This window comes from Spermophilus citellus (assembly GCF_964194105.1).
Source record: "Spermophilus citellus genome assembly, chromosome: 18".
NCBI lineage: Eukaryota > Metazoa > Chordata > Mammalia > Rodentia > Sciuridae > Spermophilus > Spermophilus citellus.
The window spans coordinates 19,582,727-19,604,085 of NC_138200.1; the positions used below are offsets into that span (position 1 = coordinate 19,582,727).

At 44.8% G+C, this 21,359-nt stretch overlaps 1 protein-coding gene across 1 annotated transcript in view; it reads left to right on the plus strand.

Annotated features, from left to right (window-relative positions):
- Positions 1–6,192: 6,192 nt before the first annotated feature.
- The window catches only part of LOC308637870 (high mobility group protein B1-like), a gene marked incomplete at both ends in the record, with an annotated part of 35,197 nt that continues 20,030 nt past the window's right edge, over positions 6,193–21,359 (plus strand). The window contains 2 exons of the mRNA XM_081274719.1: positions 6,193–6,198; positions 12,070–12,578. Coding sequence (XP_081130845.1) covers positions 6,193–6,198; positions 12,070–12,578 — 515 coding nt within the window. The remainder of the gene's footprint in view (positions 6,199–12,069; positions 12,579–21,359) is intronic.

A 21,359-nucleotide genomic window follows, 5' to 3' on the forward strand; every position in this document is an offset into this window, starting at 1 on the left:
AGAAGGCCCAGCAGGTGAAAACGACTCCGCTCACCACAGGTCGACAAACACAAGTAGACTGCCCACTACCTGAGAGGCAGGCCCCTTCCACGCCGAGAACGACAGAGGCATGGTCCCTGCCCTCACGCAGCTGACAATCCAGAAAGGAAGACAGGTGACAGCCACAGAAGTGAGGCCCCGAGAACAAGGGGAACTTGCAGTGAGGCAGAACCAGGCAGTGACCTGGGGCCACTTCGGGAGGCCTTCCCTGGGAGGTGGCAGTAGAGCTGAACCCTGGACGAGGAAGAGAGCCAGCCAGGTGAAGACCAGAGGGAGTCTCAGTGCATCGTCCCAGCAGCAGGAGCCAGCTGCTCGAGGGACAGGATGGAAGGAAGCCAGCAGAACCCAAAGGAGGGACACAGTGACAAGCATCGAGGTGGGGAAGTGGTCAGGGCTTTGCAGGGTGCAGGGGGCTGGGCAGCAGACTTGAAGGCCTGGGAGGCTTTGGGGGCTGGGCCTGGAACATGAGGGACCTTTGCAAAGATCCCTGGCTGCTACAAGAGCAGCTGAGGATGGGACCCACAGGGAGAGAGGCCTGTCCTCCTGGGGGCTGCCGTGTGGATGGGAGCCGAGTCCTGCCCCCGGGAGCAGGCCCAGAAGGCCGGGCAGGACGTGGGTGGTGGGCAGGCCCCAAGACTGCTGCTCTTGGCCTGGCTCTGGCGTTGGCTTGGCGTGCGGCCGCGGGGGAGCTGTGTGTGGGCACGTCCTAGGGCTGCCTGCCCGCCACCCCAGAGACAGGAGCTAAGGGAAGCCGGTTCACCTGGGCCCTGCTCTCACGTGGTGGAGGTGATGCAGGAAGGTGAGGCAGGTGGCAGGGTAGCAGGGACCTCCAGACCCCTGAAGTCAGCCCAGAGGACAGAGAACTCCCGGGCAAGGCCTTCAACTGTCTATCCAACCACTCTGTATGTAGAGGCCTACTATGAGCCAGACAGCTCCTATGCCAGGGGCCATCTAGCCAGGTGGACTGTGTTAGTCAGCTCTGCGTCACTGTGACCAAAACACCTGACAAGAGCAACTTAGAGGAGGAAAAGTTTATTTTGGCTCCCTATTTCAGAGGTTCAGTTCACAGTGTGCTGACTCCATTGCTATGGGCCCAAGATGAGGCAAAATATCATGCAGAAAGGGCCTGCCAGAGGAGAACTACTCGGCTCATGGTGGCCAGGAAGCAGAAAAAGAGAGGGTGTGGAGGGACCATGGAAAAATGCACCTTTCAGGACATAACCCATTACCCAACTTCTCCAGCCATGCCCCACCTGCCTACAGTTATCACCCAGTGAGTCCATTCAGACTAGGATGGACTGACGTAGCTCTCAGAATCCAATCACTCTGAAACATTCCTGCAATAATACAGGAGCTTAGCTGGGCACAGTGGCACACACCTGTAATCCCAGCAGCTCAGGAGGTTGAGGCAGGAGGATCGCCAGTTCAAAGCCAGCCTCAGCAATTTAGCGAGGCCCTAAGCAACTCAGCAAGACCCTATCTCTAAATAAAAAATAAAAAGGGCTGAGGATATGGCTCAGTGGCTAAGCACCCCTGGATTCAATCCCTGATACCAACTAATAATAATAATAATAATAATTATTATTATTATTATTATTATTATTATATTACAGGAGCTTTGGGGAAACATTTCATATCCAAACCATAGCACATACCCAGGCACAGCCAGCCACAGTCCACCCCACCAGCCCTGCTGCATCTGTAGTCACATCCTTGGCAATGTGCTCCATACAGCCAAGTGCATCTAGCCATAGCTCCTCTGCAAGCCATTGCTGGTTCCTACAAATTTAATAGACCATCAGCAGTAAAATCATTTCACCTTCAGTATTCAGCAGTAATTTTAAAATTATAGGTCTGGAACAGTCATACTAAGTATGACATAAAAGCACCATTCCAAAAACAGGGCTTTTATTGCCATAAAAATGTCAGCACCCGGGGCATGCCTTGGTTTACATAACTCTGTCTGCAGTAACTCTAAGTAGTGAGTGCAGTTCCAATGTTCAATCAGACAGCTCCCCTCTGCCTTGCTGAAGCATCCAAAAGTGCCCTGAAACGATAATCATTTGCGTATTGATTTGGGGCAGAATCAATCCAGTTCAGTCCACCTCACTAAATTATTAATAGAGCAAAGCCATTAGAACCCCCGAGGTGGGGTAATGGGTAAGGTTTGTTTTTTTAACCCTGTTGCTGCTGCAGGAATAAAGGTGACACCCTGAGAGAGCCTGAGTCCAGAGACAAAAGCAAAGAACATGGAAACCAAGACTGGAGGGGTAGATTAGGAGAGCCTACGTATTTGCCAGGAGCAGTTTTTGTTTTTGTTTTTGTTTTGGTCCCAAGCATTGAAACCAAGGTTGCTTAGCCACTGAGCCACATCCCCAGCCCTATTTTGCATTTTATTTAGAGACAGGGTCTCACTGAGTTGCTTAGTGCCTCACTAAACTTCTGAGGCTGGCTTTGAACTGGCGATCCTCCTGCCTCAGCCTCCCGAGCCACTGAGATTACAGATGTCCACCACTGTGCCCAGCTGGAGCTGCGCCTTTGTGATCAAGGGGGATCAGAGATGGGCAGGCCATGCTCACTTTCAGCACCTGTGAGAGATGAAACCAGCCTGAGGTATCTGGGAATGAGACCACCATTCCCTTTAGAGCCCTGGGACTCTCTGGGGGGTGGGGAACACACTGAGGCTAGGGTAGTACTATTGACCTATTAGGGCCCCTTCACCACAGACAGCAAATCTTTACTATGGATTTAAAGGTTGTATTTAAATTGACTTTTTTGTGTTGTTGTTGAAGTATTCCTACTTCAAAATAAAATTTCATATCATCATCTCTAATGTAAAGTCAGATCACTAACCATAAATAGATAACTACAAATATAAGTAGAACTGGAACAAAACATAGATTGTGTTGCCCAAATCTGTCTGTCTTCCTCCATCTCTCTCTGTTTCTTCCTCTCTCTCTCCCATTCCCTCCATCAGGGAAATTTAGCAATTTGTCTAGAGCATTCAAGGCACAGTAGCATTAAAATTGAGAGTTGCTCCTCAACAAAGTGAGAAGCACTCAGAGGGAATTGAATGAAGAATGATGTTCACAGTGCTTACCATAGCCTATGACATCCCTGATCATCCCCATCCCACCAGAAGTCACCCCTGACAGTAGGAAGACCTGGTATGATCAAGTGCGGGGACTCTGAGGTCAATTCAGCTCTCCCACTGACTCTGACTTCCACATGAGCTTGATTCTTTACTTTTGTGTGCCTTGGGCACGTGGGGACCTGATGATACCCTCCTTCACTAAGAGCTAAAAGAACTGACATCTATAAGGTACTTCCAACAGGTGCCTGGCACAGAGTATGAGCTTTGTAAATACTCGCTCTGATGGGACTGGCCCCTCTGGGAAAACTCCTGTTCAGTTGTCAGAACCCAGGGCCAGTATCCTCTCTCTGCCCTTCTGTTTCCTCCTCCCTTACTGCTGCCTCCGTACTGTGAATGGGTACCTGTTGCCACACATATCATCCTCTTGTAATTTATGAACTCATTTTTATGGTCGTCCACTTCATCCTCCCTAGAAGTTCTAATTTGCCTTAGACATGCCCATCACCCACAGCAGCTCTGTTGGCACTGTGTTCAGGTGGTCAGCAGGCATTCCCCCTCTTGGGTTAAAGCAGGTGACAGCACAGCTCAGATGCCTGCAGGTGATAACCTGCACTTTCATGTCTCCTGTCTCTCATTCTATCAGTTTTAAAGTCACAGTCTATGGGGAAAGTCCCATTGGACTTTCCAGCTTCCCCTGGGATCAGGTATCACCTCTGGGGAATCCTGCCCACTCCCTCCCTAACTCCAATCTGAGCTCAGTGCACACTTCCTCTTCTGTTTTTATGTAGCCATGCACCGCACTGTGATATTTCAGTCAACAACATATCACATAGACAACTGTGGTCCCATTAAATTACAATGGAACTAAAAAGTTCCTATCACCAGCTGGGCGTGGGGGTGCACACCTGTCATCCCAGTGGCTCGGGAAGCTAAGGCAGGGGGACCACCAGCTCAAAGCCAGCCTTAGTAACCTAGGGAGAGTCTCAGCAACTTAGCAAGATAAAAATAAAAAATACAAAGGGCTAGGGGGCTGGGGTTGTGGCTCAGTGATAGAATGCCTAGCATGTGTGGGGCACTGGGTTTGATCCTCAGCACCACATGAAATATAAGTAAATAAATAATAAATAAATAAATAAAGTCATCGTGTTCATCTACAACTAAAGAAAAAAAGGGGGGTAGGGATGTATCCCAGTGGTAAAGTACTCCCAGGTTCAATCTCCAGTGCCTAAAACAAAACAAAACAAAAACACACACACACACAAAAAAAAAAAACAATGTGAAATGTTATCCTGGTAGCAACCTCATGCATCTCACATTCACACCATCTCTTGATTGTATCAAGAGGCCAAGTCAAGTCGTTGACCTACACCATCTAGGTTTACCTACATTCACTCTATGCTATTCATACAACATCGAAGTCATCAATAACAAGTTTCTCGGGATGTGTCCCCATCATTAAATGCACAACCTCACTCTTGGTACATCCAACAGTAGACATGACCAATGTCTACTGTTTTGTGTATTTATACTTCTACCTATTGCTTGCTTCCTGTGACACCTGGCCTTATCCCGTTCACCATCATGTCTTTGAGATTTACCACCCCACGCTGACTTACCTAGCAGCCACGGAAATGCACGGCTCCCAGGTCACATTTCTTGCATGCTGCTCCTGGCCGCTGGCTGAGCATGGAAAGTCTCCAAATGCTAGCCTATTCCTGTGGGATTTGGGCCTCCTCTAGCATGCAGTTTGGGCTTGAGGACTGCCCAATAGCCTGACTAAACCTGTCTTTAAATTCCCACCTCATCCCTCTTCCTCCCTCTTTGACAGGGGTCTGCATCCTGGCCTGGACATTCTATCCCCTTTCTTGGGCCCTGTCCCTGTAATAATTCAGGTATTTCCTTCATAAAAATATTTGTATATCTAATCCCATATTAGTGTCTCCTTCTCAAAATACCAAAGCCAACACAGTTCTTTTTAATTTTTTACTTATTATTATCCCACTGTACCCAGAATGAATGATGCCATGTATGGATGAATGAATGGATGGATACATGTATGTACCTGTTCCTCTGCTAATGAACATTTGGACTGTTTTGGAGTTTGGCAATGACCAGGAGTGCTGATATATGGGATAGTTTCTGAGTTATGGGGGATGCACAACTGAGTTCACCCCTGAGATTTGTACTGGGGTTTCTGTGGTCAGCAGCCTAATGGTCAGGGTCCTAATGTGTCCTAATGATCCCAGATTCCTCATGTGTAGTATTCTCCCTTGAGTATGCAGTGGGTCACAAATGCTAATCTCTCTTCCAATGAATAGCAAATGCAACAGATATTAGGTTATTACAAATCTATGGCTTCCATCTTGGACTGCCCTCTCTCACCCTTTCTCATTTGCTCTAGATGGTAGCTCATCCTAAGAGAAGCCACACTATGAGCTGTTCTATGAATAGGCCCAGATGGCAAGGACTGAAGGAGGACTCATCAAAGCCAGAGAGGAATCATGTTAGCAGTCATGGGAATAAGCTTGGTTGGACATGGATCCTCCCCCAGTGGTGCCTTCAGATGAGACTGCATCCCAGACCCTCAATTGCAGCCTCATGAGAGACTCTGAGCAGCCAGAAGCACCCAGCTGAGCTCTGTGCAGATTCCTGATCCACAGAAACTATAAAATAATACTTATTTCCTTTTTTAAGTCACTAATCTTTGGAGTGATTTGTTATGCAGTATTAGATAACCAATGCAGAGCCCAAATGTGTTCTTCAACATCTGGCCACTTCCCCCGTCCAAGAGCTAGCATTGGATCCTGGGTTCTTGCCCATGAGGAAGACTTGGCCATCATCCTCAGCTCTCAGAGGATGCTAGGGGCAGCACTGTCATGAAGCTGGGCACACATGTTGGGTCTTGACTCCTCAATGCTCTCATACTGATTCAGTCCTTCTTTTATTCTTAAAATATATTTGAGCCCCCACTACACACTGGCACTGTTTCAGGATCTAGTGACGAAGCAACAGAGCAGATCAGGATTGTGCCTGAGGAGTAATGCACAGTGACCGTAAACATGCAGGTAAGTAAGTGAACACAACTCTCTGGAGAAAGCCAAGGGCATTGGAGAAAATAATACAAGGGATCTCAGCTGGCCTGGCAGGGGATGCACCTGAGCAGCCAAGACCTGCCACAGGTAGCCTTCAAGCTGAGAATTGAATAAGGGGTCTATCATCTCTGCTTCCTACCCTGATCCCACACCACTATTCTCCAACCTTTGCTCTGGAGTTGGGAGGGAAGGGGCAGGAAGCCCCGGACGGGTCCTTGGCATAGCTCCCTGTTCTGCCAGTGCTTGGCTGGCATGCAGCTTTGCTGTAATGGGTTCCATAAACTCCAGAGCTTCCCCCTCCTCTCCAGATACACACAAATCCCTCTGGCAGCCAGAAAATGGTAACAATGACTCAATCCATGAAGGCAGTGGTGTCCACTTCATTCCATGAAGATAGTGATGTCCACTGTGAATAAGAATGGTCTATAGGAGCTGAGAACTAAGCAGGTGGCAGGATCCATAGCCAGTGTCGGTCCCTCAGCCAGTCTTGGGAAGTTTGAGGTGGGAAAGAGAGGAGCAAGGGGAATAAGAACCAGACATTTGTTAAACTTGCCAGACAGAACCACTTAGCAGCAGATGGGGGCAGGGAGCGGGGCGGGCTCTGAGTATACATAATAACATTTCTTAATTTGAACAGAAATAGAGATACTCAATGAATCCATGATTCACTAGCTGGCCAAGATTATCTCATTGAATATAAAAAATATTGTGTACTCACTGTAAAGAAAACAAAGACTGACCACCCAAAGAACAATGCCATTATTTTTGCAAACATCCTTCCAGCTATTTTATTTTTAAGAAAAATGCTAACATACAATACACCGTTGTAACCATTTTTAAGTACCTAGTTCTCTGGCATTAAATACAGTCACATTGCTGTGCGATCATCACCACCATACGTCTTCAAAATTTTTTCATCTTTCCCAACTTTTATTAAAAAGCAACTCTCATAACCCCACCCCCAATCCCTGGCAAATGCCATTCCACTGTCTCTCTAAATTTGACTACTCTAAGTGCCTCAATAAGTGGAATCATATGATATCTGTCCCTTTGTGATTGGCCACACTGCTTTTTAAAATGCACCTAAACCGATTTTTTTTAACAGAAAAGGCATCACAATAAGCATAGTTTTGTAACTCCTTGTTACAAGCAATTCATCAGCAACATCCCTTTCCATTCTCATATGAAGTTCTGCATCCTCGTGTTTAGTACCTGCCCTCCATTCCATGAATAGCTGGACAGTCATTTATCTAACCAGTCCCTGTTGGTGGACTTTAGGTTGTTTCTAGTCTCTCTCCTGAGCCACCTTCAGTCAATGACCTCAGTGTTCATCCTCAATAAAGTCCTTAAGATGAGCACTTGGAAGTCCGTTTACTGGGCAAGCATACAAGTTGAGGTGTTGATGTACATTACCAGATTGCACCTAAGGGTTGGCCAATTCACACTACCTCCAGTAAAGTAGAAAAATCACTTGCTTACTCAGCAATTCAGGGGCTTATCGTAAGGCTTTGTATAATACAGATATACCTAGAAGATATTGCAGGTTCAGCTGAGACCATTGCAATGAAATGAATATTGCAGTAAAGTGAATCAGACACAAAGCTTTTTGTTTCCCACTGTGTATAAAAAATATATCTACACTCCACTATGATCTGTTAAATGTGCAAGAGTATTATATCTTTTTTAAAAAAAGTGTTCATGCCTTAATTAAAAATCACTCCATTGTTAATGATCATATGCATTATGGTACCAATAACTCATTCCATGAAGGGTTGACACAAGCCTCCAATTTGTAAATAATGCAATATCTGCAAAGCACAATAAAATAAAGTAGGCCTGTATTTTTTTTTCTTATGAGGTAGAAGGAAAAAAACCTCACTATTTAAATTTGCATTTCCTTTGTTGCACATATTTTCATAAGTTATTGGCCATTTGTCTTTCTTCCTTTGTTAACTGCCTATTCCTACCTTTACTGATTTTTTTTTTTTTTGAAACAGGGTCTCACTTAGTTGCTAAGGCTGGCCTCAAATTGCAACCCTCCTGCCTCAGCCTCCCAAGTGGCCAGGATTCTTGGCACTTGCTACCATATCTGACTTTTTTTTGTGTGATTTCTTTCAAGGGAAAAAGCCATTCAAAAGTAGAGAGAAATTGTGTCTCTTTAGGCATCTCCGAGGGGCACATTTGTCAGCCAAATGAACAAGCTTTGAAATTCCTCCATCAACAGAGGATTTCTATGATATTTTATTTTTTCAATTACTGAATCATTAGCATCACAGCAGTCAAAATAATCAGCACCAAGAAGCTTATAATACCATTCCAGTGCCTAAATTCAAAGGGAAAAAAGGAGGTATTTGGCATTGGAAATACACATTTCCATTCCCGTAGGCAATTGAAACCAAATTTGGTATAACTTGTTCCTGGCACCAAGTGAACTATGTACAGCCAAGGTCATCAAGATCCTTGGAGTAAGCTGTCCACACTTGACTCCCTATAATGTAAACAAAGGAAGTCATGCAAAAACAAGGGAGAAATGGTTTTCTCCCCAGAAAATGAGCATCAGTAATGGCCATCCAAAAAGTTCATTTAACTTTTTATTTAAATAGCATTCTATGCCACTTAGAAAGCAGAGGTAATGTTATTTTCATTTTTATTTCGTTTTTTATTTGTTTCTATAACCAAAGAGCAGAAAATAATCCCAGTTGCCTTATTTTTAACAACAAGAGCCACTACTTAATTTAATTTTTTCTAAAGTGTAGCCTCAGGTAGCCATGAACTGGTAAACATTAGGAAACAGAAAGAAAATTAGCATTCCTAGATCATTGTGAGCCTACCCAGGGTCACTATGAACATGTCTAGGGTCACTGTGAGCACACCCAGACTCATTGTGAGCATACCCAGGGTCAGTTTGAGGATATACAAGGTCACTGTGAGCATAGCTAGGGTCATTGTAAGCATGCCCAGGGTCACTGTGAGCACATCCACACTCATTGTGAGCATGCCCAGGGTCCACTGTAAGTATGCCCAGGCTCACTGTGAACATGCCCAAGGTCACTGTGAGCATGCCCCCACTGACTGTGAGCATACCCAGGGTCACTATGAGCATGCCCAGGGTCACTGTGAGCATACCCAGGGTCACTGTGCACATACCCAGGTTCATTGTGAGTATACCCACGATCACTGTGATGATACACAGGGCCGAGTGTGGTGGTGCATGCCTGTAATCCCAGCATCTTGGGAGGCTGAGGCAGGAGGATCATGAGTTCAAAGCCAGACTCAGCACAAAGTGAAGCACTAAGCAACTCAGCGAGACCCTGTCTCTAAACAAAATATAAAATAGGGCTAGGGATGTGGCTCAGTGATTAAGTGCCCCTGAGTTCAATCCTGGTACTCCCCCCCCCCAAAAAAAAGATGCACAGGGTCATTGTGAGTGTAACCAGGATCATTGTATATAGTAGCAACAACAATAAGGATAACTACAACAATAAAAGCTCTCAAGGGAACTGTAACACCTTCAAGGCAACAAGCTCTTTTTGAGCTCTGGGAAAGTGAAAATCTGAAATCATTATCCTCATTGTCATTGTTACTCTTCAATATACATCAGCCCACTATTCAGAAGATCTCAGGCAAGCCTTTGTGTGTCTTTTGACAACATCCTTGTCATGATTGTCCTTTGAACAGTTTATCCAAGCTGAGATGCAGAGTGTATGTCTTGGTCACAGTGGCCCACCACTTAGACTAAGGAGAGAGGAGAGGTCAGTTGAGGGAAAGTGACAGGTGGCATAGGAAAAAAAAAAAAAGACTCCTCTCAAATTGTCCAAGGACAGAGAAGCACTTTAGCATTCAAATGTTCTGGCTAGCCCAGGCAGGTGGTGGCACATGCCTATAATCCCACAGGCTTGGGAGGATAAGGAAGAAATATTGCAACTTCTCAGCCAGCCTCAGCAACTTAGCAAGGCCCTAAGCAACTTAGTGGGAACCTGTATCAAAATAAAAAGGGCTGAGTATGTTGCTCAGTGGTCAAACAATCCTGGGTTCAAACCTCAGAACCCCAAAGAATGCTCTGGTACTTAAGTAACAAAAAACACCTTAACTTTGCCCAAGGGACTCTAGACTGGGGTCCTCATGGAGCTCAGAATAGGAATGCAGAGAGCGGCGACTTGAGAGCAAATCAGTGTAGTTTGGATTTTTCATCCCAGCCCCTCTCTCTGGGCCTGACCTATTTTCTTGCCCAACATCTTCTGTTTCCTCCAACCACCTGGCAGAAGACATGGCACCCCACCACAACCACCACCTTCTACAGCAAGAGTCTACACATAACAAGCCAGCCACTGAAATTCCAAATTCTATGGAAAGGCTCAGACTGGACCAGCCTTGGCTAGAGACTTACTGCATGGGTTCATCGTGGGTCAGGTGTCCAGCGATGGTAAAGGATACCTGACTGGTTTTTAAAGACCAGAGAATCGATACCAAGCAGGAGTTATTCCTAGAAGTTCCTGTAGTAAGTCTTATAATGTACCATAAAACTTCTGAATTGAAAGGCTTTGGTGTACACATAAATTTTCAGTTTCCATCAGGGAATACCTAGGAGTTAAATTGCTGAATTATATGGTAAGTGAATGTTTAATCTTATAAGAAGCTACCAAAGCTCACACAAGAAGAAATAGATAATATGAATGGTGCTGTGTCCATTAAGAAAATTTATTTTGTGATTAAAACCTTCCAAAAAAGAAAGTCTCATGTCCAAAAGTTTTCACTGATGATTTCTACCAAACAATTAAAGAAAGAATCATACCAATTCTGCACATTCTTCAAAAAAGAAAGAAAGAAAGAAACAGCAGAAAACACTTCCCAACTCACTTTATGAAACCAAAATATTCTTGATGCCAAAACCAGCCAAACACTTTGCAAGAAGAGAAAATTATAGACCAAAATGCCACAGAACCATAGACACAAAATTCCTTAACAAATCATTTTTAAAATTTAATCCAGAAATATAATAAGACAATAATATTACAACCAAATAGAATTAATCACAGGAATGCAAGGCTGGTTCGATACTGGAAAAACCATTAGTTGTAACTTGTCAAAAAATGAATTAATTAATTTTATTTATTTTTTATTTTGGTACAGGGATTGAACCCTGAGCCACATCCCCAGCCCTTTTAAAAAAATATATTTTATTTAGAGACAGGATATCACTAGGTTGCTTAGGGCCTCACTAAATTGCTGGGGCCAGCTTTGAACTCACAATCCTCCTGCCTCAGCCACCTGAACCAATGGGATTACAGGTGTGTGCTACCACACTTGGCTCAAAAACTGAATTTATTGTAAGAAAAATTTTAGAAATCACCCAGAATATTGGGGGAACCCAAAATAGAATGAACACTATGACAAATGAATCTGTTTACAAACGGATATCTTAACTCCACTAATGAGAAAGAAAAATACTAAGACAGTGTTTTGACTAGCTACTCTAAAGGAAAAAAAAAAGAATACAAATTGTATTCTAGTTGATATATTTGCCTCTCAAAAAGATACAGGTTTTGAAAACTACTTTTCATGTATAATAGGATTGAACAAATAAAAAAATGTACCGGAGATGAGAAAAGACAGGCTGTTTACTGAATGATTAAGAACTAACCACAGAAAGCCAGGGGGAATTCTAGAATGAGCACTGGACTAGAACTGGAGATCTCGGTATGAACTCATCTATTAAAATATGTACATGGAGAGCCATTGCATTTCATTGAGCTCCATAAAGACAGCGCTGGGGCAAGTGAGAGCCGGACGGGCACTGGGCGACTCTGTGCCTCAATGAGGAAAAATAACTAAACATGGGCTAAGAAGCTGAGAGGCAAAAGGTCATCATATGCATTCTTTGTGCAAACTTGCAGGGAGGAGCACAAGAAGAAGCACCCAAATGCTTCAGTCAACTTCTCAGAGTTTTCTAAGAAGTGCTCAGAGAGGTGGAAGACCATGTCTGCTCAAGAGAAAGGAAAATTGGAAGACATGGCAAAGGCGGACAAGGCCCGTTATGAAAGAGAAATAAAAACCTATATCCCTCCTAAAGGGGAAACAAAAAAGAAGTTCAAGGTTCCCAATGCACCCAAGAGGCCTCCGCCGGCCTTCTTCTTGTTCTGTTCTGAGTATCGCCCCAAAATCAAGGGAGAACATCCTGTCCTACCCACTGGTGATGTTGCAAAGAAACTGGGAGAGAGGTGGCATCACACGGCTGCAGATGACAAGCAGCCTTATGAAAAGAAAGCTGCTGAGCTGAAGGAAAAATACGAAAAGATGAAGAGGATGAGGAGGAGGAAGATGAAGAAGATGAAGAAGAAGATGATGGTGAATAAGTTGGTTCTAGCACAGTTTTTTTCTTGTCTATAAAGCATTTAACACCCCCCACTCCCGTACACAACTCACTCCTTTTAAAGAAAAAATTGAAATGTTAGGCTGTGTAAGATTTGTTTTTAAACTGTGCAGTGTCTTCTTTTGTATAGTTAACACACTACCGAATGTGTCTTTAGAGAGCCCTGTCCTGGTGGTATTTTCAAAGGCACTAACCTTGCCTGTTACAGTATGGGGGTTGTAAATTGGCATGGAAATTTAAACAGGTCCTTGTGGGTGCATAGCACAAATTAGTTATATATGGGGATAATAGTTTTTCATCTTCAGTTGTCTCTGATGCAGCTTATAAGAAATAATTGTTGTTCTGTTAACTGAAAACCACTCTGTAATTGCAAAAAAAAAAGTTGCAGCTGTTTTGTTGACATTCTGAATGCTTCTAAGTAAATACAATTTTTTATATTAAAAAATATGTACATAGATAGATGCAGACAAATATGCATGGTTTGGAATACATACATAAATTCCCTAGCTGTCCACTGAGAAGATTCCAGGAGCAATGAGCATGCTCAACACTCAAATCTTGATCTCTAAATCCATTCTCCAATATAAGGAAACAGGGGTCCCTGGAGAGGAGGCAGAATGGGTTGATTCCAGGATGGTACAGGTAATACAGAAGATGAGCTGGCAAATCCAAAAATAAAGAAGTGCTTTAAAAAAAATTTTTTTTGGTATTCACCCTCTAAATCCAAACTTCACTCTAAGTATGAAAAAATATCAGACACATCTAAATTGAGGGACGTGCTACAAAACACCTGACCGGTATTCTTCAAAAGATCCAAGGTTGGGAAAGACACATTCAATACCAGGCTCTGGAGTGAATCCTAAAGTCAAAAACAGACATTGGTGAAAAGCTGGGGAAATCTGGGTAAAATCTGTAGTTTAGTTAACAGTACTGCACCAATATATAATTACTTTGTTTTGATAAACTTATGTTAGGTAGGAAGCTGAGTAAAGAGTATATAAGAACTATCTTTGCTATTTTTGCAACTCTCTTGAAAGTCGAAAATCATTCCAAAGTAAAATATTTTAAAAATATAATGAAATACCACTAAGCATTTGCTAATAGGACTAAAAAATTTTAAAACAGTTTAAAAAATTATAATTATACCAAAGTTACAGAACAACTTGAACTCTCACACATTATAAGTGGAAATGCAAAACAGTACAGGCTGAAAAACAACATCCAGTTTCTTATAAATGCAAACATACATTAATCCATGGCCCATCAGTCCCACTCTTAGGTATTTACTGTAGAAAGATAAAAACTTAGATTCACACAAAAATGTGTACGTGAATATTTATATTAATTTTATTTGCAATCTCCAAGAACTGGAAATGACCCAAATGTCCTTCAATAAAGCAAACAAACAGTGGTATATCCAAATGATGGAAAATTACTCAGCAGTAAACAAGCAATAAACTGTGGATCCACACAACACCTGGGATGAATCTCAGAAGAATTAAGCCAAGGAAAAGAAACAGACACAAAAGACTCCCTACTGCACAATTCCATTTATACGACACCATTTAAAAGCCAAAACTCTAGGAATGGAGAGTACAATGGTTGCCAGAGCAGAGGCTGGAGCTTATAAAGGGGTTAATAGCAAAGGGGTTAATCAGAAGGGATGCCTTGGGGGTGAGAGAATTGTTCTCTACCTTGATGGTGGTGGTGGTGATACATGACCCTATGCATTTGTTAAAACTCATAAAACCATACACCAAAAAAGAGTGGCTTTCATTATCCATTAATTAGTTTGAGTAAATTTAACAATTGGTCTCATAGAGGTCAAGCTGAAGCCCTCTTCACTCCCTGTGTCATACTCCCCACTTTCAAACATGACCCTGAGATGAATTTCATATCTTCCTCTGGCCTTCAGAAAAGTTCTGCACAGGGGCTCGGTTGTGGCTCAGCGGTAGAGCGCTCGCCTAGCACGTGAGAGCCCTGGGTTCGATCCTCAGCACCATGTAAATAAAATAAAGATAAAAATTTAAAAAAAGATAAAAGAAAAGTTCTTCACATACCTATATGTGTACCCATGGAAAATATACCAATCAAATTTGGTTTTGTGGTGTGTGTATGTTTTACTGGGCACTGAATCCACGTGCTTGCACTTGCTAGGCAAATGCTCTACCACAGAGCTACAATCCTATTCCCCGTCTTTTTGTGTGTGTGTGACAGGGTCTCACTAAGTTGCCCAAACTGGCCTTGAACTTGCAATCCTCCCGCCTCAGCCTCCTGAATAACTGGGATTACAGTCATGCGCCATTGTGCCTGGTTGGTTTTGTGTCTTTAAGCACAATTAATCGTACTGCATGTATCTTCTTGCCTGTTTTTCTCACTCATCAATAAAGGATCCCTTCAGAAATTCTCTGGTATAATAAACATACATTCAACAAATGGTGCTGGGGAAACTGGAAATCTGTATGTAGCAAAATGAAATTAGACCCCATCTCTCACCCTGCACAAAACTCAACTCAAAGTCGGTCAAGGACCTAGGCATTAGACCAGAGACCCTGCACATACTAAAAGAAAATGTAGGCCTAAATCTCCATCATGTCAGCTTAAGAACCGACTTCCTCAATAAGACTCCTAAAGCACGAGAAGTAAACTCAAGAATCAATAAGTGGGATGGTATCAAACTAAAAAGCTTCTTCACAGCAAAGGAAACAATCAAGAATGTGAAGAGAGAGTCTAGATAATGAGAGAAAATCTTTGCCACCTGCACTCAGATAGAGCATTAATCTCCAGGATACATAAAGAATTCAAAAAACATAACACCAAAAACACAAATAACCCAATAAATAAATGGGCAAAGGAACTGAACAGACAGTTTGCAGAAGAAGAAATACTATTGATCAACAAATATAGGAAAAAATGTTCAACATCTCTAGTAATTAGAGAAATGCAAATTAAAACTAAACTGAGATTTCATCTCACTCCAATTATAGAAAATACAAGTAATAGTAAATGTTGGTGAGGATGTAGGGAAAAAGGTACACTTATACATTGCTGATGGGACTGCAAATTGGTGCAACCATTCTGGAAAACAGTATGGAGATTCCTTGGAAAACTTGGAATGGAACACCATTTGACTCAGTTATCTCACTCTTCAGCATATACCCAAAGGACTTCAAATCAGCATACTATAGTGATGTGACCACATCAATGTTTATAGCAGCTCAATTCATAATAGCTAAGCTACAGAACCAATCTATGTACTCTTCAACAGATGAATGGATAAATAAAATGTGGTACATACACAGGATGAAATATTACTCAGTCATAAAAAAGAATGAAATTATGATATTTGTCAGTAAATGGATGAAACTGGAGGCTATTGTGCTAAGTGAAATAAGCCAGTCCCCAAAACCCAAACTCAAGGCCTAATGTTCTCTCTGATCTGTGGATGCTAACGTACAATAAGGGGAGGAATAGGAAAGAATAGAAGTCCTTTGGATTAGACAAAGGGGAATGAAGGGAAGGGAAGGGAGGGGGGGATATGAATCAGGAAGACAGTAGAATGAATCAGACGTAACTTTCCCATGTTCATATGTGAGCACACGACAATTGGAACTCCACATCATGTTCAACCACGAGAATGGGAAGTTATACTCCATGGATGTATGATAGGTCAAAATACACTCTACTGTCATGTATAACTAAAAAAGAACAAATAAATTTAAAACAGAAAATATTCTCTGGTACAGTTTTGATCTGGAGTGTGCCCCAGAGGCTCGTGTGTCAAAGGCTTGGCTGCCAGTCCCCCAGGGAGCTCCAGCTTCAGGTCCCCCTGGGGCAGTAAATAGGGAAAAGTCTGAGGCACCTCTGGCCCTGCCCCCTTGACCTTCCTCCTCTATTCTAAGAAGTTTCTGGAAACCAGGCCATTTGGGCCTCAGGGTGGGTGCTGACTTCAGGTTTTACCAGATTTGTCTCAGAGACAGGGTGCATTGTGGGCCTCTCCCACCAAGCCCCTCCCCCCTCCCCACCTCCTACCCGCGAGGCCCCTGAGACGCACAGGAGCCAAGACACTCATCTGTGCCAACCCAGGCCTAGGCCTAGAGGAGACAGCACCCTCCCCCAGAGGGCAGCAGTGCCCCTCACTTCTGAGCACAGCTTGAAGGACGTCGGGAGGGGAAAGAATCAGCATCCTGGATCTAGCTGGGATACGGGCAGAGAGCAGAGGCCAGAGTGTAGGGAGAGTCCGGTCCTGGCCTGGAGGGGATGACCCCAGAGGCAGAGGAAGCCCAATGCCCGGAGGCAACTTATCCTTTGTGGAGAGAGGCCCGGGTGAGGTGGCAAGTGAGTTAAGTGACTGTTAAGGCCTCTCCCACTTGAGTTCTCAATCAGGGCTAAAGCCCAAGCCAGGGGGTGCTGAGTGAAGCCAGGAGGCAAGGAGCCCCAGGGCAGCAGAGCGCTGTCAGGCAGACCCAGGAGCAGCCTGAGACACCGGCAGCTCCCCAGCCAGGCTGCATGCACCTCCCTCTGGGATCAGCACTGGGTGTCCTCAGAGTCAGAACACGGGAGCAATGCAGGGTCCATGAGAACCTTCATGGTCCCGGGGAAGGTTCTGGACCTGGAGCAAGTGTCCCCAGCACTTGGGCCTCTGCTGGCATCAAGATCCTCTCCAAGGAGAGTGGGCTGGTCCTCTCCCACAGACCAACCCAACGCCAACAGTCCATGGGCGTAGGCGAAAATAACTAACACAGTTCAGCATCTTTATGAAAACACAAGAACCAAGACAGAAGACCCCAAACAGATCAGCAAGCTTTCCTTTATTTCACAGCAGAGCTAATCAATTGGGCCTTGGGGGAGAGGGGGAAGGGGTGTCATTTTCTGGTAGAAAAATGGCCGCCAGTAGCAGAGGGGCTTTGAGTTTTATAGTTTACAGTGAGGATGGTTGAATTATTGAGACTGAAGCAGGACATGTTGGTTTGGACAGTCAGGAAAGAAGTTGTAAAAAGTCCCAAACTCACTGTCACTGGGAAAAGCTCAGAACTCAGTGTTCCCTGCTTCTCTTCTTCCTCCGGACCCACTGTTACCCAGAGCTTGGCGACTTGCTCTTCTCCTTCCAGGACTCGTTGGCAACGGGACAGGGTGAAAGTCCAGGGCCCAGTGTTTCAGTGTCCACCCTCCCTGCAGGTCCCACTGTGGTTGGGAAGGGGTGAATATTTTGCTGGTGGTAGAGATGCTGGGGATGAACCCAACCCTGGGAGGGATGGAAGTTTGCTTTCTTATCCTCGGGGGCCCATTGTTACTTCCTCTTCCCCGTTCCTCCCTGTCAGACAGTTTTGGGGGGTTATCATTTCCCAGTCCTGGGGTTGTCATTTTCCACATCCTTCAATGGGTGCAGTCCCTCTGAAACAGTTGGCTGTAGGGACAGTTCCTTTAAAATAGTAAGGGTCTCCCTCACCCCCAGCCTGGCTGGGCTGTCCCTGATGCTAAGGCCTAGCAGCATGAGGGGCTTCCCAGAGTCCAGGGCCACAAGCCTCCATCCGGGGGATCTGAGGGTTGAGGATCTGGCCATCCTGTCCCTGGGTTCTCGGGCAAGTACTTCAGATCTGGGAATTCCCTCCCAAATCCCTCCATGGATCTAGACAGCAGCGTTCCCAGACCACTGCTTCCTCTTAACATCTGGCCACCCCTGAGAACTACAGGGTGGGCCTGGCCTTGCAATCGCTTAGGAGCCCCCTCACTAGGCCCTGCCCTGCTCACTGAAGACCCAAAAGCAGGGCCAAAGGCACAAGTCCCAGACCCAGAGAAGCCAGGCTCAGCCTTAACCCAATCCCTGAAAAGGGAAGGCATCAGGGGTACCATGGCCTCCAGGCTGCTAGGGTGAGGGCTGAGGGAACCAAGCCCCTATGCACCCAGCCATTCCTGCAATTTGGCCCAAGACAAGACAAGCCCTTTAGAGTAGTGTTGGCTACTTGAGGCCTGCACATGCCCCATAAGACAGTGCCACCTCACTTACTCGATGGGACAGGAATGGCCAGGCTCCAAGGCCCTGAGCAGCCACCAGGACACAGGTCGGGCAGAAGCCTGACACCAAGCTAATAACACCAGCGTCCTGCTTCCAGGTTTGGACAGTCAGGAAAGAAGTTGTAAAAAGTCCCAAACTCACTGCCACTGGGAAAATCTCAGAACTCAGTGTTCCCTGCTTCTCTTCTTCCTCTGGACCCACTGTTCCAGAATCCAAAAAACTCTCCTGTGCAACCAGAGGAAACTGGGCAGGCGTGGGCCCAGAAGGCCAGGGTCCTGGGTCTGCCATTCTTGACCACTGCTTTTAAAGTCCCCAAAACTCAGGAGATATGGCCCCCTTGGAGTAAGGAGGCTCTAAGGTGGAGCCCAGTCTAGATTCAGTGCCCCCTAAGAAGACCTCCTTCCCAGGAACAGGAGACATCCCTTTGGCCTCAACCTCCCCTTCCTTATGACCCCTGTTTGTGCAGTGTCCAGAACTCTCTGCAGGAAGTTCCAGACACTCTGAGCAGGTGGGAGGAGAGGACAGTTCAGCCCAGGCTGCCCGAGATCACAAAGGAATGTTGTGAACCATGGTCTCCCAGCCTCAGCCAGACACCAAGGTCAAGACCCCCAAGTGATGTACTGTGATTCAACCCGTGTGCAATGGAGCCCTGGAGAGGGCCGGAAGGAGAGCAAAGGCCTGGGGTGGCTGTGGTGCTTGGGACAGTTCATGACAACATAAAGATTGTCAGAATCAAAATGGAGTGACACATGTCAGAGCCTAACTAAAAATGAACAAATAAAGCAGGGAGATTACGAAGGGTGGGGATCTTATACACATGTTCCTGATAATAAGAACTGTTCATGGAAGTTTCTGCCAGAATCACAACCTTGCACAAAGACCATGCAACCTTGCCCAAAAAGTGCTTCTGCAAGGACGTCTGCCCAGCAGAAATATGTTTCACCTTGGACTGATGCCACCCTTGTCACTGATCCTCATGGCCAAGATTCATTGCTTCCAAATATCTCGCACAATTTTCCTCATTTCACTTTTGAAAATTTCCCTTTGCCTCAACCTCTTGGCATCGCTCCCAACTTACTATGGCATGCATATTCCCATGGAGATCTCCCGCTTTCCCCAAGTGTCATTATTTCTTGGAGAATCTCTCGGATTGTCATTTAGGTTGACAACAGTCTTTTGCAGCTTGCACATGGACACCTCTGTTCACTGTCCCTGGGCTCATGGAGCTCAGTGATCTTTCCTTCTCTTCCCCTTCCTTCTGTCTGTGCCTTGTCCCCACAGCAGGCACCTCCATGGCCAGAGCATGTGTCAAGGTGGGACACAAAAAATGCCTGGAGCACCAGCAGGGTCAGAGAAGTCCAGGGACAACACAGTGGCTGTGATGACTTAACCTGGCTGAGCTGGGAGCAGACTAAAGCAACGCAAACATGTGCTCTCATGCATGTGTGAATGTGCATGTGGGTGCACATGTGTACATGACTTACGTGTGTGTGTGTGTGTGTGTGTGTGTGTGCAAGTGCATGCACACCTGTTTTGCCCAGTTCCTGCTCTAAGTCCATATCCATGACCCTAAGGGTGCCCTAGTCTGGTGCATACTGGATAGACCATGTGACAACATTAACCTTGGAGATGTAAAAGTGACAGAAACAAATGCTCTTACCTTCAGGTGGGTGGGGAAATGTCATATTATTGTTTTGTTTTATTTTATTTCCATTAATTTTTTTCCCCTTCCATCTCCCTTTTCTTTCTGCTTTTTCTTGAAGGGAAATGACAGAGGGGAGATAGCTGGTAAGAAATGAGCTGCTAAGAAACTAGCCAAGGCTCTTTTGGCTTGCAGGAAACAGCCTTCTTGTGGCTCCCAGTCCAACTTGCAGGCGCTGGGCAGGTCACCCCATGGCCTCTGCTCTGTATCTCCAGGAACCTGGGCTCCATGGGAAGGTCCTTGTGAGATGAGAGCAGGACAAGGTGACTGAATGGGACAAATGTTTTTCTATTGCTCTAGCTCTTCAGCTCAGGAACAGGTCACATGGAATGTCCAGGGGGTGCCAGGTCACCTCACTGTTCCCTGTGTGATGAACTCAGAGTGCCAGGCGCAGTGGTGCATGCCTGTAACCCCAGCGGCTCAAAAGACTGAGGCAAGAGGACCACGAGTTCAAAGCCAGCCTGAGCAATTTAGTGAGGCTCTAAGCAATTCAGTGAGACCCTGTCCCAAAATTAAAAAATAAAAAGGGATGAGGATGTACCTCAATGGTAAAGCACCCCTGGGTTCAATCCCCAATACCAATCAATAAATAAAAGTTCAGAAATTCTTAATTTTGATGAAGTGTGATTTATTCATTGTTCTATTTTATGTACCACCATGCTTTCGCTGATCATCTAAGAAATCTTCATCTAATCCAAAGTCAAACTAATATGCTCCTTTCTCATAAAAATCTTATGGTTTTAGGTCTTCCATTTGGGGATATGATCAATTTTCAATTAAATTTTGTATATGCTGCCACTTAGGGACTGAAGTTTTTTCATATGCATATCCAATTGTTCTAGTACCGTTTGTTACTAAAAGTCTCCTTCCACCACTGAATTTACTTTCTACCTCTTTCAAACCAATAGAACATATATGTGAGGGTCTATTTCTGTACTGTATTCTGTTCTCTTGATCTATTTGTTTGTCTTGACTTCTAGACCTTTATAATTTGTCTTGATATGAGGTATTGTAGCCCTTACACTTGATTGACTCTTCCTTCTCAG